This window comes from Neoarius graeffei, chromosome 10, assembly GCF_027579695.1.
Source record: "Neoarius graeffei isolate fNeoGra1 chromosome 10, fNeoGra1.pri, whole genome shotgun sequence".
NCBI classification, from domain to species: domain Eukaryota; kingdom Metazoa; phylum Chordata; class Actinopteri; order Siluriformes; family Ariidae; genus Neoarius; species Neoarius graeffei.
Window position 1 is genome coordinate 69,153,254 of NC_083578.1, and position 12,872 is coordinate 69,166,125.

At 41.4% G+C, this 12,872-nt stretch overlaps 1 protein-coding gene across 2 annotated transcripts in view; it reads right to left on the reverse strand.

Moving 5' to 3' along the window:
* Positions 1-38: 38 nt before the first annotated feature.
* The window catches only part of arih2 (ariadne homolog 2 (Drosophila)), a 48,318-nt gene continuing 35,484 nt past the window's right edge, over positions 39-12,872 (reverse strand). For both annotated transcript variants that reach the window (XM_060932178.1, XM_060932179.1), the window contains exons 10-15: positions 11,373-11,394; positions 11,126-11,277; positions 9,038-9,181; positions 8,755-8,823; positions 7,229-7,342; positions 39-606 (exon numbers count right to left, since the gene is read on the reverse strand). In XM_060932178.1, the coding sequence (XP_060788161.1) occupies positions 535-606; positions 7,229-7,342; positions 8,755-8,823; positions 9,038-9,181; positions 11,126-11,277; positions 11,373-11,394 (573 nt within the window). In that variant the 3' untranslated portion in view covers positions 39-534. The remainder of the gene's footprint in view (positions 607-7,228; positions 7,343-8,754; positions 8,824-9,037; positions 9,182-11,125; positions 11,278-11,372; positions 11,395-12,872) is intronic.

The window sequence follows — 12,872 nt, forward strand, 5'->3', positions numbered from 1 at the left end:
TGTGTGTGTGTGTACAGAACAAAACACAGGACTCAATATCTGGTTTAAAAACCTTCTCTCAGTAACTATTTCTGTATTAATGTACAACCGTTGAAAATTACAGCATGGTTCATTGTTTTTAAATGAGCTAACTATCAACAGCCAACTTTCAGAAAAATATCAACTCAGTGAGAAGCAAAAAAAAGACAAAGAACAAATAACCAAAACAAAACCGCAATTACTGGGAGGAATCAGCTGGAAGAGCAGCAGTTAGTCCATGTTTCAGGAGTGTTTTAAACTCTCTGTGTGTGGGTGTGTTGTAAGCTGATATGGAGGTGTGTTTATTTAAAAAAAAGTGGGGGGAAGGCTTGAATCAGGATACAATCGTGCTACAATTGGGGAGGGGGACAGAGAGGGAGAGAGAGATGAGAAACAGCAAAAAAGAAAAACGATGGGGATGCGAAAGGATCTTTGGAGCGAGCGACAGATGGAGAGGGATGAACAGATGACGGAAAAGAGGAGAAAAAAAACGCTGCAAGTATGTCAGATGGACGTTTAGGTATCATGAAAGTCCTTCAGCAGTGTGCGTCTCTTCTGTTCAGCAATGTGCATCTGATTTTCCAAATCCTACACACACACAAAAAAAAGTTAATTTAGTTAAAAAAAAAAACCACACACACAAAAAAAAGGGGGGGGGGGGGGGACCATAACCCCCCCCAGAAAAGCTATGCGCTATATAAAATCCATTTACACAGTGCCAATGTGTAAAACCATATCGACTCATGACATGTGTACTGCATTCTGAACATTGTAACAAGGGGCAATATGACTTTCTTGCACTGAGCTTACAAAAGCATAGTGTACTGCACCAGTATATTCTGTATACCACATACTATTCCTCAAAGTAGTGCGCAAATATGCGAGAAGCATCATTACAGAGAATTGTCATGTGACTACATATCAGTCCAACTGACTTGCAGAACCAGTCCCGCTAATAACGTTAGACTGCATTATTATTGAAAAAAAAAAAACATGGAGCAGAGGCTGTAAAACAACCGACAAGTGCCTTCACATTCACAGGAGTCCAATGTAAATACAGTAATAAGGCCAAATAAAAAAATAAAATAAAATAAAATAGCGTGTTTCCGGTAACCCGACCGATCGAGAATTTCCGCGTCGAATTTGCCGACCGTAAAGTTTTTATTCCAAATTTCCCTCGATCTTTTAGTGTAAGCGGCGTTAGTTTGTCATAATTTTTGGTTTCAACGCATTCAAGTTGTGAAAGAAACGATAAAAAGTAAAATGTTTCACCACTTCTATCAGCCCTCCTGCATAAACATGGAAGCGCACGTGTATACTGAAGGAGGAAGGGAAAACTGAGCCGAGCCGCCATTTTGAATCCTCATTCAAGGCTGTAATTCAAATTGCTTCCTGTTCAGTATACAAGTGCACTTCCATGGCAGGGAAAAACACTACATTTTACCGCCTATGTAGTCCCTTATTTATACAAACAGGAGTCATTCAGGATTCAGCCATGTTTTTGCTTGGTGTTTTTGCTTGACCCAAGTTCTACAGTAGGCTAGGCTAGGCCGTCTGCTTTTAATGGAAGTAGCCTAGCCTAGGACGTTATTTTCATGTTCTTTTTTGATAAGGTGTTTTCACGTTATTACATGAAAATATCATGAAATATCGCTTCCGTAGATCATAACTCGAACTCTCGATATTTTTTTTTTATTCGTTTAAAGATTTAAAACACTTATTTTATGATGTGTGGTATAAAGGATTCTGTGCTAAAATACTATTTTGTAAGATGTTTACTTGTGTTAATTTTTTCGAACAAAATAAAAAAAAAAAAAAATGAAAAAAAAAAAACCTTTTTCCTACCTACCGACCTTATTTTAGTATTTCATGTTACCGTAAAAACACTATTTTTTTTTTTTGGCCTAAGCATAAAATGTGTGGATGTCTTGGGAAACCTCACTGGATGTTGCTGCCAAATTCCGGTTTTGACCCCCCCGAGCATTAGCCTACATACGGACATCTCTACTTTAAGGAACCATAAACATACAGTACTTAACCAAAACGATGTGGAAATGTTTATTTACTTTTTAATGCTACTGCTTAGTGTAAATTTCTCAAACAGTCACTACGTTTGCATGCACATAGAGAGAATCGAATTTCTGCCGTTGCTCGACTGAAATCGAAGTTCAAAATGCCATGTATACACCTTAATTCGGCTGAAATTGAACCGAACTTGATTTCTCGGAATCGAGCTACACGACCTAGTTTATGCGATTTCTGCCGAGCTACTTTGTGCATGTATACCCTATCGAGCTAGTTGTCGAGCTACTTCCGGAAGTGACGAGACCACAAGCGGGAAACACAACAACCTCGGTCGGCATGACAACGAATCATGACAACGGCATGAATCTTTTCTTTTTGTGGCATTGTTTGCACTGTTAAAATTTAGCTCACTTACTGTATCACCAAATACATCTGTACAGCTGTTGCATAGCTGTGAATTGTGTACATAAACAAGTCATTGTATTTGTGTGTGTGAATTTTTTATATATATATATATATATATATATATATATATATATATATATATATATATATATATATATATATCAGTAGCGGCTGGCTTTTGTAAAAGTGAGGGAGGAAGGAATGCTTGGTTGAAGGTCACGGGCCCCAATGCGACCGCACCTGCTGGACCGGCTATAGTTACACGCACGGGTTGAGTTGATAATAGTTGAAAAACCTATCATTTTAACGGGGTGTGTACACTTTTTATAGCTGCTGTACACATTACTTTCAGGTGTTCAACACATCTTTCTCTTTCAAAATTCTCTCAAAATCTTCCGTATTTAATGAAGCAAACCTGGCGGCCATGTTTGTAGCTCAGCCCATGGAAGGGTTTTGCAAGCAAAACATTCACCACGTCCTCTGTTTCCATTACTTTATTCATAGAATATTTATAACATAGTCAATCCACTTCCACCTCGCCGTTCTCACTCTGACTGCCGAAGTGCCCGAGTCACCGGATCTAGAAGTTAAGTTTGATAAGATAACCCCTCCCCCCAGGCAGCTAAGGCCTCTACTTATTGGTTCATTGCGCAACTAGGGCTGCAGCCTATTGGTTGATATTTTGTAGCACTTGTCAGATCTCTTAGCTAGTCCCACCCTCTTAGAGGAGGATTTTCCTCCTCTCTCTCATTGAAGTCTATGTTAACCACGAGCCGCCAGTGCCGGAGACTGTTTGAATCGGAGTGAATGGGAGCCGAAGGGAGGAAGATCCTCCGTGCAGTAATTTCTAATAGCGAGCGATAGGGGGTGCTAATGTAATTTCACCCAGAGAAACAAATATAATGTACATGTCGTATTTGGCAGTAAAATAGTAATATTCAAGGACAGCAATTCATTAAATTGGTCAAGACAATTTCAACTTTTTATTCTTAGAATTTTTAAGGAGGATCTTCCTCCCTCTCCTCACTGGAGAAGCCACCTGTGATATATATATATATATATATATATATATATATATATATATATATATATATATATATATATATATATCCAACAGAATGTCAATAAAAACAAAACAATTGAACTTTTTGTGTGTTTATTAAGACAAGTTAAATTGTAAGCAAAAAAAAAATATTTTTTTGTAAGCAAAAAATGGACTTTAGAAAAATATTATTGTGCAAAATAAGTTGTCTTACAAAACAGTGGTCTGCGCCGGACAGTTTGTAGCCATAGTCTGTTAGAGCAAGCCTAACAACTTGAACACGGAACTGCTAGTGTTGCCAGATTGGGGGTTTTAAGTGCATTTTAGCGGATTTGAACATGTTTTGGGCTGGAATACGTCAGCAGTATCTGGCAACACTATAGCTCTTCATGATGACAACCGGAAGTGTACCAACACGATGGGGCGTGTAGCGCCACGTGTGGCTCGGGTGCACAATGCACCTTGCACAATAGCCCGATTTACTTGTGCATGTAGGATTGGATTTCTCTGGCACCCCTGCTGGGACCCTTTGCTCGATTACCAACAGCAGCTCGATTTGGACGTGCATGTAAACGTAGTCAGTGAATGTCATGTTTTGATCAAACTGTTGAATAGTTTTGTGCAGTAGTAAAACAGACAAGTCTAATCTGTTCCGTTTGTGATCAGATACTGGCTGGAAAATGCCTGCAATGCTCCTGTGCCACCACTGCAACGAAATCCTAGAATTTTCACCTTTGGGGTTAACCAGATTTTAAATTGCGATAACTTTACTTGTGGTGAAGGTGCGTTAGGTGTAACGAACCTATTTTTAGAATAATTGGTGAGGTAGGTTTGACATTTGAATGAGCCTTACATGCGTTTGTAAAACCTCGCCTCCAGGATCTAGTGGTACAGAGTGTACAAACAAACATTCATTCACAATGAGAAGTCTGATGAAATACACTTTTGTCAAGGCCATGACTTATTCCACTGCACTTTTAAATCATGTTTCACATGTCTTCCAGGTTATTTGTAAGTGGGGGGGGGAACAAACCAAAAAAACCCCCCAAAACCTAGTACACTTAAAGGAATACGCCACCCCCAAGTGAAATTGAGTCAGCCCCTGCAGTCCCTAGAGTTGGATGAGTGAGCCAAAGCGTTTTGTAGCCGACCCAGCCATTGTCCTGATCTGGAAACGTCCCGGTTAGCTTTAGCTTAGCGTAGTCGCTGTAATCCGGCGTGTCCAGATAGCATTGTCGTTGCAAAAGTGAATCAAATAACTCAAGATTTTTTATAATTATTTCTCATGACCAGGGCTTTGAACCGGTTCAAGGAACGAAAACGAAAACCGGGAACTTGTTCTATTTCACATGGAACAGAAACGAAACCAGAAACTTTATTATTTTTTATGTTCCGGAACAGAAACGCTTATTAAAAATAATGGTAACCGGTTAATACCGGTTTTTATTTCGTTCCTCAAAGTTTCCGTAGCCTACAAATAAAAAAGCCATTCTTCTCCTGCACAAGTTTCTATGACCCGCTGGGGTTCACTTCCTGTGTGACGTTCGCTGACTGAATGGAGAGAGCGGGAAGGTGGACTACTATCACGTCTCCATTACTGAGTGTCTGAGCAAAGAAGAGCCTGAACGATGCAACCTCCCTATTGGCTGTTTGTAAAAATGGATCAGTTGTTGCCCTTCCCACGGGAATCATCGCGGGCTCGAGAGACGAGACCTGACGAGTTAGTTCGTCACAAATCGGGTTTTCAGAAAAGGAAAGAAAATAAACGGGGGGTTAAAAATACAAAAAAGGAGGCAGAAAATGCAAAACGAGTTTTAAGGTAGGACAAATGGTTACTTTTCTGAGGCAGCCCGCCGTGGCTGCAGGCTTTCAGTTGTGTCACTGAATGGTTACTTTTCTGAGGCAGCCCGCCGTGGCTGCCTGCAGGCTTATTTATTATAGCCCATTTAGTTAAAATAATTGATATAAAATGTTTATAGTTATAGTTGTGATGGTTGTCCTGATTTAGACTGGTGTTTTTTTTTTTTGGGGGGGGGGGTTGCGCGATGTTGCACCCGGGTCCAGATTAGGGCAGAACCGGCCCTGGCTACATTTCAGGTGTAGTTTGTTTTATGTATGTATGTACTTGCATAGATGTGTACTTGCTCTTCCAATATGGCGCCTAACAAAATCTCGCGGCGCGGTGATGTCATGCGGTAGCCCTCTATAGGGCCTGACTAGCCTTTGGTAACACACTAAACGAATTCTCTTTCATTTTTGGCACTTTTTCTGTTTGTGTAGATGGGAAGACATACTGAGAATCCAAATCGCCAACATTTGAAATAATAATTGTTTTGAATTATTTCTTGTCTTATTTAATGAAGGTTGTAATAGAATTAGCCTACATTTGGCTTAAGCTGGATGAGACAGAGACATAATTTTATAGCCATTTGTTAAACCGCTGACAGGGAACGTAATTAACCGTTCCGGGAACGAAATTTTTTTTGTTCTAACCGGTTCGGGAACGTCTATTTAATGGTGGAACCCAAAACCGGAAACGTTAAAATTCCGTTTCTGTTCGGAACGAACCAATAGGAAAAAAATTCTGGTTCAAAGCCCTGCTCATGACCTGTACATTCACATCGAGTACACATATCAATGCAAATTAACACGAAGGGATTTAATGTGGTGTCTTTGCGCCTGCAGCGGTGCTTTGCCTGTGCTGTGGCCGAAAATAGTTCCAGATATAAATTGGTCTAGTAAATCCCTTCGTGTTAATTTGCATTGATATGTGTACTCGATGTGAATGTACAGGTCATGAGAAATAATTATAAAAAATCTTGAGTTATTTGATTCACTTTTGCAATGACAATGCTAGCTGGACACGCCGGATTACAGCGACTACGCTAAGCTAAAGCTAACCGGGACGTTTCCAGATCAGGACAATGGCTGGGTCGGCTACAAAACGTTTTGGCTCACTCATCCAACTCTAGGGACTGCAGGGACTGACTCAATTTCACTTGGGGCTGGCGTATTCCTTTAAGGAATTGGTGTAGTTTTCAGAACTATAGTGGAAAACTTAAAAATCTGACCGTGTGAAAGACTTTGATGCATTATGTAAACAATTAGCAATAAAATAAATTTTTTTGTAAATTTATTATTGGACTAACAGCTACGAACAGCATGGGTTTCCTCCGGGTGCTCCGGTTTCCCCCAAAGACATGCGGTTAGGTTAATATGGGACGGCCTTGGGCTGAGGTGCCCTTGAGCAAGGTACCTAACTCCCAACTGCTCCCTGGGTGCTGTTAGCATGGCTTCCCACTGCTCTGGGTGTGTGTGTGTGTGTGTGTGTGTGTGTGTGTGTGTGTGTGTGTGTGTGTGTGTGTTCACTGCTTCAGATGGGTTAAATGCAGAGAGGAAATTTCACAAGTGTGTGATGAATAAAAGTTGTGCTTTCTTCTTCTTCCTGGAATAATACCACATGCTCGTCAGATTTGTACTCTATTACCCCCTCGAGTATTGAGGATTTAGCCAGCACTGTAACATAAGAACGGATTCTGAGTATGAACACACACAGTTTGAGCTTGCAATGTGCTTGGCTGGGAGTTATCATTTGAATTTGCAAAGGTGTGAGTGAGAAGAGAGCGAGAGAGTGAGCGAGAGAGCGAGATGAGAACAGATGGTGCTGTAAACAACAACAACAACAACAAAAAGTAACAAGTGACTTCGTCTACTTTGTACAGTGCTGCGTTTTCTCACCCCTCGATCAGTGGCATTAAGCTCTCCCTCGCCTCTCTCATAACTGTCCGCCCTTTCCACCTTCCATGACAGGTTCTCAATCTCCGCTTCCAGCTGCGCCTGTTGGTACTCAAACTGACACACACACACACACACACACACACACACACACGATGTAAACAACTGTTCAACATTAACGAAGTTATGTTCGTACAGTAGTCAGTTACAGTTTAAAGGTGGGGTACGAGATTTTGGAATATCGGTTCCCGCAAGCCACATTTTGAAAAGAAACACGCCCGCCCTCGCCATGCTCCCACCCCCGCGTCTCCACCCCTCCTCCCCCTTATAAAGCCTGAGAAAATCAGCCTTTATAATGGGTGTCTACTGCGTTACACACCAGTGGAGTATAGAGAGCTTGGAAAAATAGCTCAAACTTTCTCATTTAAACTGTGTTTTCAGCCCCAATTTTCACTCCACACACAATTTTCTCAAAAGCAGTAGCCACACTTGTCCTGATTCACACAATGTGTCTACCTACACGATAGGACTTGCAGTTTTTGAATGAGAAGCCTGAAAGTGAGGACAGGACAGGCGCGCTTCCCCATAGACTGCAATTATAAACTTGGCAGAAAAGTCACTTGTTTTTAACTCACTCTAGTGACCTCATTTTTTACACTACAGACAAAAAAAAAAATGACATCAGTGTGTTCAGGAGAGCCTTGCGGCGCTCACTGTGAAAGAATTTTGTGAATATCTCCTTCCGTTTTCATGTAAATCCCCGTTGTTTGGAGGGAGCGCTCTGAGAAAATCCTGCACTCTGCGACACTCTGCTCGCAGCGCGCGGGGTGGGGGAAGGGCTGCTCGCTCTCTCACCCCCCCCCCCAAGGGCCAGGCTGCTCGTGGGCGTCAGTCTGATTGACGTGTCAGTATACAATCATTTTGAGGTGGTACTTCGATATGATTGGATGGCGTTTTTCCTTTATTTTACACTGTAGACTGGATTAAAATATTTCGTTTTTGGGTCAAACCTTCTATTGTACTGCTTGCAACATGGGTGTGAGGAGCTTTTCAAGCAATATGGTAAAAAATACTCCTGAAAAAATCTCGTACCCCACCTTTAAATCATAATTCAACTATTCAGTGCATAACCATCATATCTATTTTCTGGAGCTATTCGAGCTGCATTTCTCAAATTTCCACTGACAAAAATAACAGTCATGTTAAAAGTTTCAAAACCTTTACAAATTTAAAAATAAATAAAATCACAAACTGCTCGAGCTTTCCTTGCTTTATTAAAAGATTTACCTTTGATGAGGAATTTTCTTTAAGAAACATTTGTATGCCTGGTCAATTCAATTGACTGGGTTTACATTTATGCCAAATCAACTACATAATTAAAGAAAACCCACATCAACAATCATTGATTGTGATCTATGCCTTCATCACACCAGTTTAAAAAGAAAAAAAAAAAAAAGCAGTACATCTATGGCCTATACACAGATCTGCATTTAAATATGCACACACTGTAGTTAGTAAATGTCACTCACCAGTTTTTTGCGGGGTCCAGACTCCATGTAGTAGGCGTAAGGGTAGGTATACTGCAGTGTGTAGCGACACTATGGAGAGGAATAACAAAACACACAGTGGTAATGTCTCTATTGTACATGTATGCAATCAAAATAGCTCTGCAGCATGACGACATTTAAAAAAAACCCCTCTCAATAGACAATCTAAGTATGAAGCTATATAATTATAACTGACACGGGTGCCAATAGTTGTGTTTTTTTTCCCTGTATACCTTACACAGAGAATAGCAATGTGTATACGTACCTTGGCTAGTAGCTTGGCAGCATTTTGCATGTACTGCCAGTCGATCCAGGTACCCAGGTTATTCATGACCCTCTCATGAATCTTCTCCTGAATGCGCTGATATGTCTGAGCCTCCAGCTGCAAACTCTTATTGTGGTTCTCCCACTAAGCACACACACACAAACACAAACTTCAGTGCCTGACTGTTGCCGACCCAAGTCCAATCAACAGCAGGATTTGTTCTTTCCATGAGCACATCACATGCGCTGGATCTCTTTAAGAATGTGGTGCTGTTCCCGGAAAACAGAGCTCAGCTGCAGGTAAAAGCTCTATTTTTTTCACGGTGCAGTTTCCATCAAATCCTGCGCTCTGATTGGCTGGCAAGCGGGTCCGTATCCTATGATACGGACACCAGTTATGGACCTCTGGTGACTCGCTCGTTCACAACAAACTTAGTAGAATTTGTCAACATTTATCTTTTTTTTTAATAAGATTATCAAAAATCTTATAAATTTTTGTGAGCATTTCTCAGGAGAATTGCATTAATTTTACAGCATGGACAGCGATAACGACAGTGTTCACAGCGAAAGCGAGTTTTACTACCCTGAGGAAGAAGAAATAAAAGGAAACATTTCAGGAGAAAGCTAAAAACCTCTAACTGTTGCTAACGCCGAGCAAAAACATGGCTGAATCCTGAATGACTCCTATTTGTATAAATAGGGGACTACATAGGTGGCAAGATGTAGTTTTTTTTTCCCTGCCATGGAAGTGCACTTGTATACCGAGGAGGAAGCACTTTACATTACAGCCGTGAATGAGGATTCAAAATGGCGGCTTCACCTTGGTTTTCCCTTTCGGGCGCTCTCGTTTTCTGTTAGAATTTGGTAAAGAAAAAAAAGAAATACATTATTTACCAGCTTAAAGGAACAGTCCACCGTACTTCCATAATGAAATATGCTCTTATCTGAATTGAGACGAGCTGATCCGTACCTGTCCGAGCTTTGCGCGACCTCCCAGTCAGTCAGACGCGCTGTTACTCCTGTTAGCAATGTAGCTAGGCTCAGTATGGCCAACGGTATTTTTTGGGGCTGTAGTTAGATGCGACCAAACTCTTCCGCGTTTTTCCTGTTTACATAGGTTTATATGACCAGTGATACGAAACAAGTTCAGTTACACAAATTGAAACGTAGCGATTTTCTATGCTATGGAAAGTCCGCACTATAATGACAGGCGTACTAACACCTTCTGCGCGCTTTGGCAGCGCATTGATACGGAGCTCAGATATCAATGCGCTGCCGAAGCGCGCAGAAGGTGTTAGAACGCCTGTCATTATAGTGCGCACTTTCCATAGCATAGAAAATCGCTACCTTTCAATTTTTTAACTGAACTTGTTTCGTATCACTGATCATATAAACCTATGTAAACAGGAAAAACGCGGAAGAGTTTGGTCGCATCTAACTACAGCCCCAAAAAATACCGTTGGCCATACTGAGCCTAGCTACATTGCTAACAGGAGTGACAGCGCGTCTGACTGCGTCTGACTGACTGGGAGGTCGCACAAAGCTCGGAGAGGTACGGAGCAGCTCGTCTCAATTCAGAGAAGAGCATATTTCATTATGGAAGTACGGTGGACTGTTCCTTTAAGGTCGGTCCGTATGGTGAAATACCATGACCTCGGCCTTGAATACTGACCTCGTCCCAGAGGGCCTCGCTCAGTACTTTCAAGACCTCGGTCACAGTATTTCACCATACGGACCTCCCAGCTGGTAAATAACATATTATATTCACACTCGCATGAAAGATTTCACAGATATTCTGCACTCCTGTGTAATGTGTTAGAATGTTCCCACGTATGTGTGTGTGTAAATATAGTTGGGCCCAACTTGTATACTACTTGGTGAAAAGAACTAAAGACCTGTTTTTTTTTTAAATTACTTTTCAGTGACGTTCATGAAAACGACGCCATTTTGAACAACTAAAATACAACGCATTCACAGGGCCTTCGGGAGCACCAACAACATACAGATCATCATTACGGTTGCAACCTAAAACTAATTAGGGGTTACTTGTGGCTTCTCTGAAACTTTTGTGCACATATACATGTCTTACCCTCTCAAAGTAGAAGAGGTATTTTTTCAGGGCCTCTCGAGCCTGCGCCTGTTGGCTCTGGTTCACGATATCAGGATTCTCTTTGTAGCGACTGCATTCGTAATACTCGCTGCCGTGAGTCTTCCAATCTCCCAGACACATCCAGCAGAAATCTACACACACACGCACACACCCTTTATTCAAAGCCAGAGTACTGCATGTTCAAGCTGGTTTCATTTGATTACACGCACAGCTGATAGGCTCTTACCGTGTTTACATTTGGAGCATTGCTACATAGAAAGAAAGAGAGAGAAGAAAAAAAAGATAAAAACACTGTCAGGAAGCCCGTGAACAACACTTCAAATTAATCTAAGAGACATTCAGTGCAAGAAAGTGCATACTTTGGAACTGGATAACAGACAGGGTCCCATCAAAAACACAATGTCATAAGGTTATACTTGAATATGTCTCACTAAATTCCTTGACATGCACGTTACACTGTGAAGACGATGCATTTCATAGAACATGGGAGCCTTTCATGTCCTACACAGGATTAGATATTTCTGCCATTCTTACTAGAGGGTTTATGTAGAACAGAATTTGTGATAGATGTCTGCATCTGTGAGCTGAGCTTTCTTTTTTTTTTTCCGGGGGGGGGGGGGGGGGGGGGGGGGGGGGTTCTTGAAAACGTGTGCTTTGTTCTGGAAAATCAATAAACATATCAAAAACAAATGTAAGAAGTAAAAACGGTCATAATTCATGGATTAAAGCAAAAAAAAAATTATTTGACTGAAAATTTACGGGGGGTGGGGTAGGGGTTATGGGTGGATTTCAATGAAATTCTATGGGGGGGGGGTTATGGGTGGATTTCGATGAAATTCTGAGAATGATTAACTTAGAACTGATAACTTTATCTCATCTCATCTCATTATCTCTAGCCGCTTTATCCTTCTACAGGGTCACAGGCAAGCTGGAGCCTATCCCAGCTGACTACGGGCGAAAGGCGGGGTACACCCTGGACAAGTCGCCAGGTCATCACAGGGCTGACACATAGACACAGACAACCATTCACACTCACATTCACACCTACGCTCAATTTAGAGTCACCAGTTAACCTAACCTGCATGTCTTTGGATTGTGGGGGAAACCGGAGCACCCGGAGGAAACCCACGCGGACACGGGGAGAACATGCAAACTCCGCACAGAAAGGCCCTCGCCGGCCACGGGGCTCGAACCTGGACCTTCTTATTGTGAGGCGACAGCGCTAACCACTACACCACCGTGCCACCCTGATAACTTTATTATCAATTAATTAATGGATTAATATATTCAATTTATTGCACTCTCTTTCCATTGCTTCCGTATATAATTTTTTTGTGGCAAACCACACAAATGCAAGCGCCTGGAATGTTTAGTTTTTTGCACCATGAACTAAATGGCTTTCCGTTTTCACCTAATTCGTACAGCCAAGCCCACCTCCACTTGTTTTACACCTTTATCGATGGCAGACACATCAGTGGCTTCTTTCATGTAAAGCGCATCCATGCTGCCGAAACCGAAAGCAGAATGACATGCTCCTCTATGCTCGACGTCAATATAGAAAAAAGTTTGGATCTTCGCTTACATTAAAATTATAATTTGACCTTATTTTGTGTTGAATACAACTTCAAAAACAATTCAAGATTTTATTAAGAGAAATATTGTGGCCAACACGAGTGTTAAGTTACCTAAAAGATCGCGTAAAGTTGGCTGCTATCTACTTTGCGTT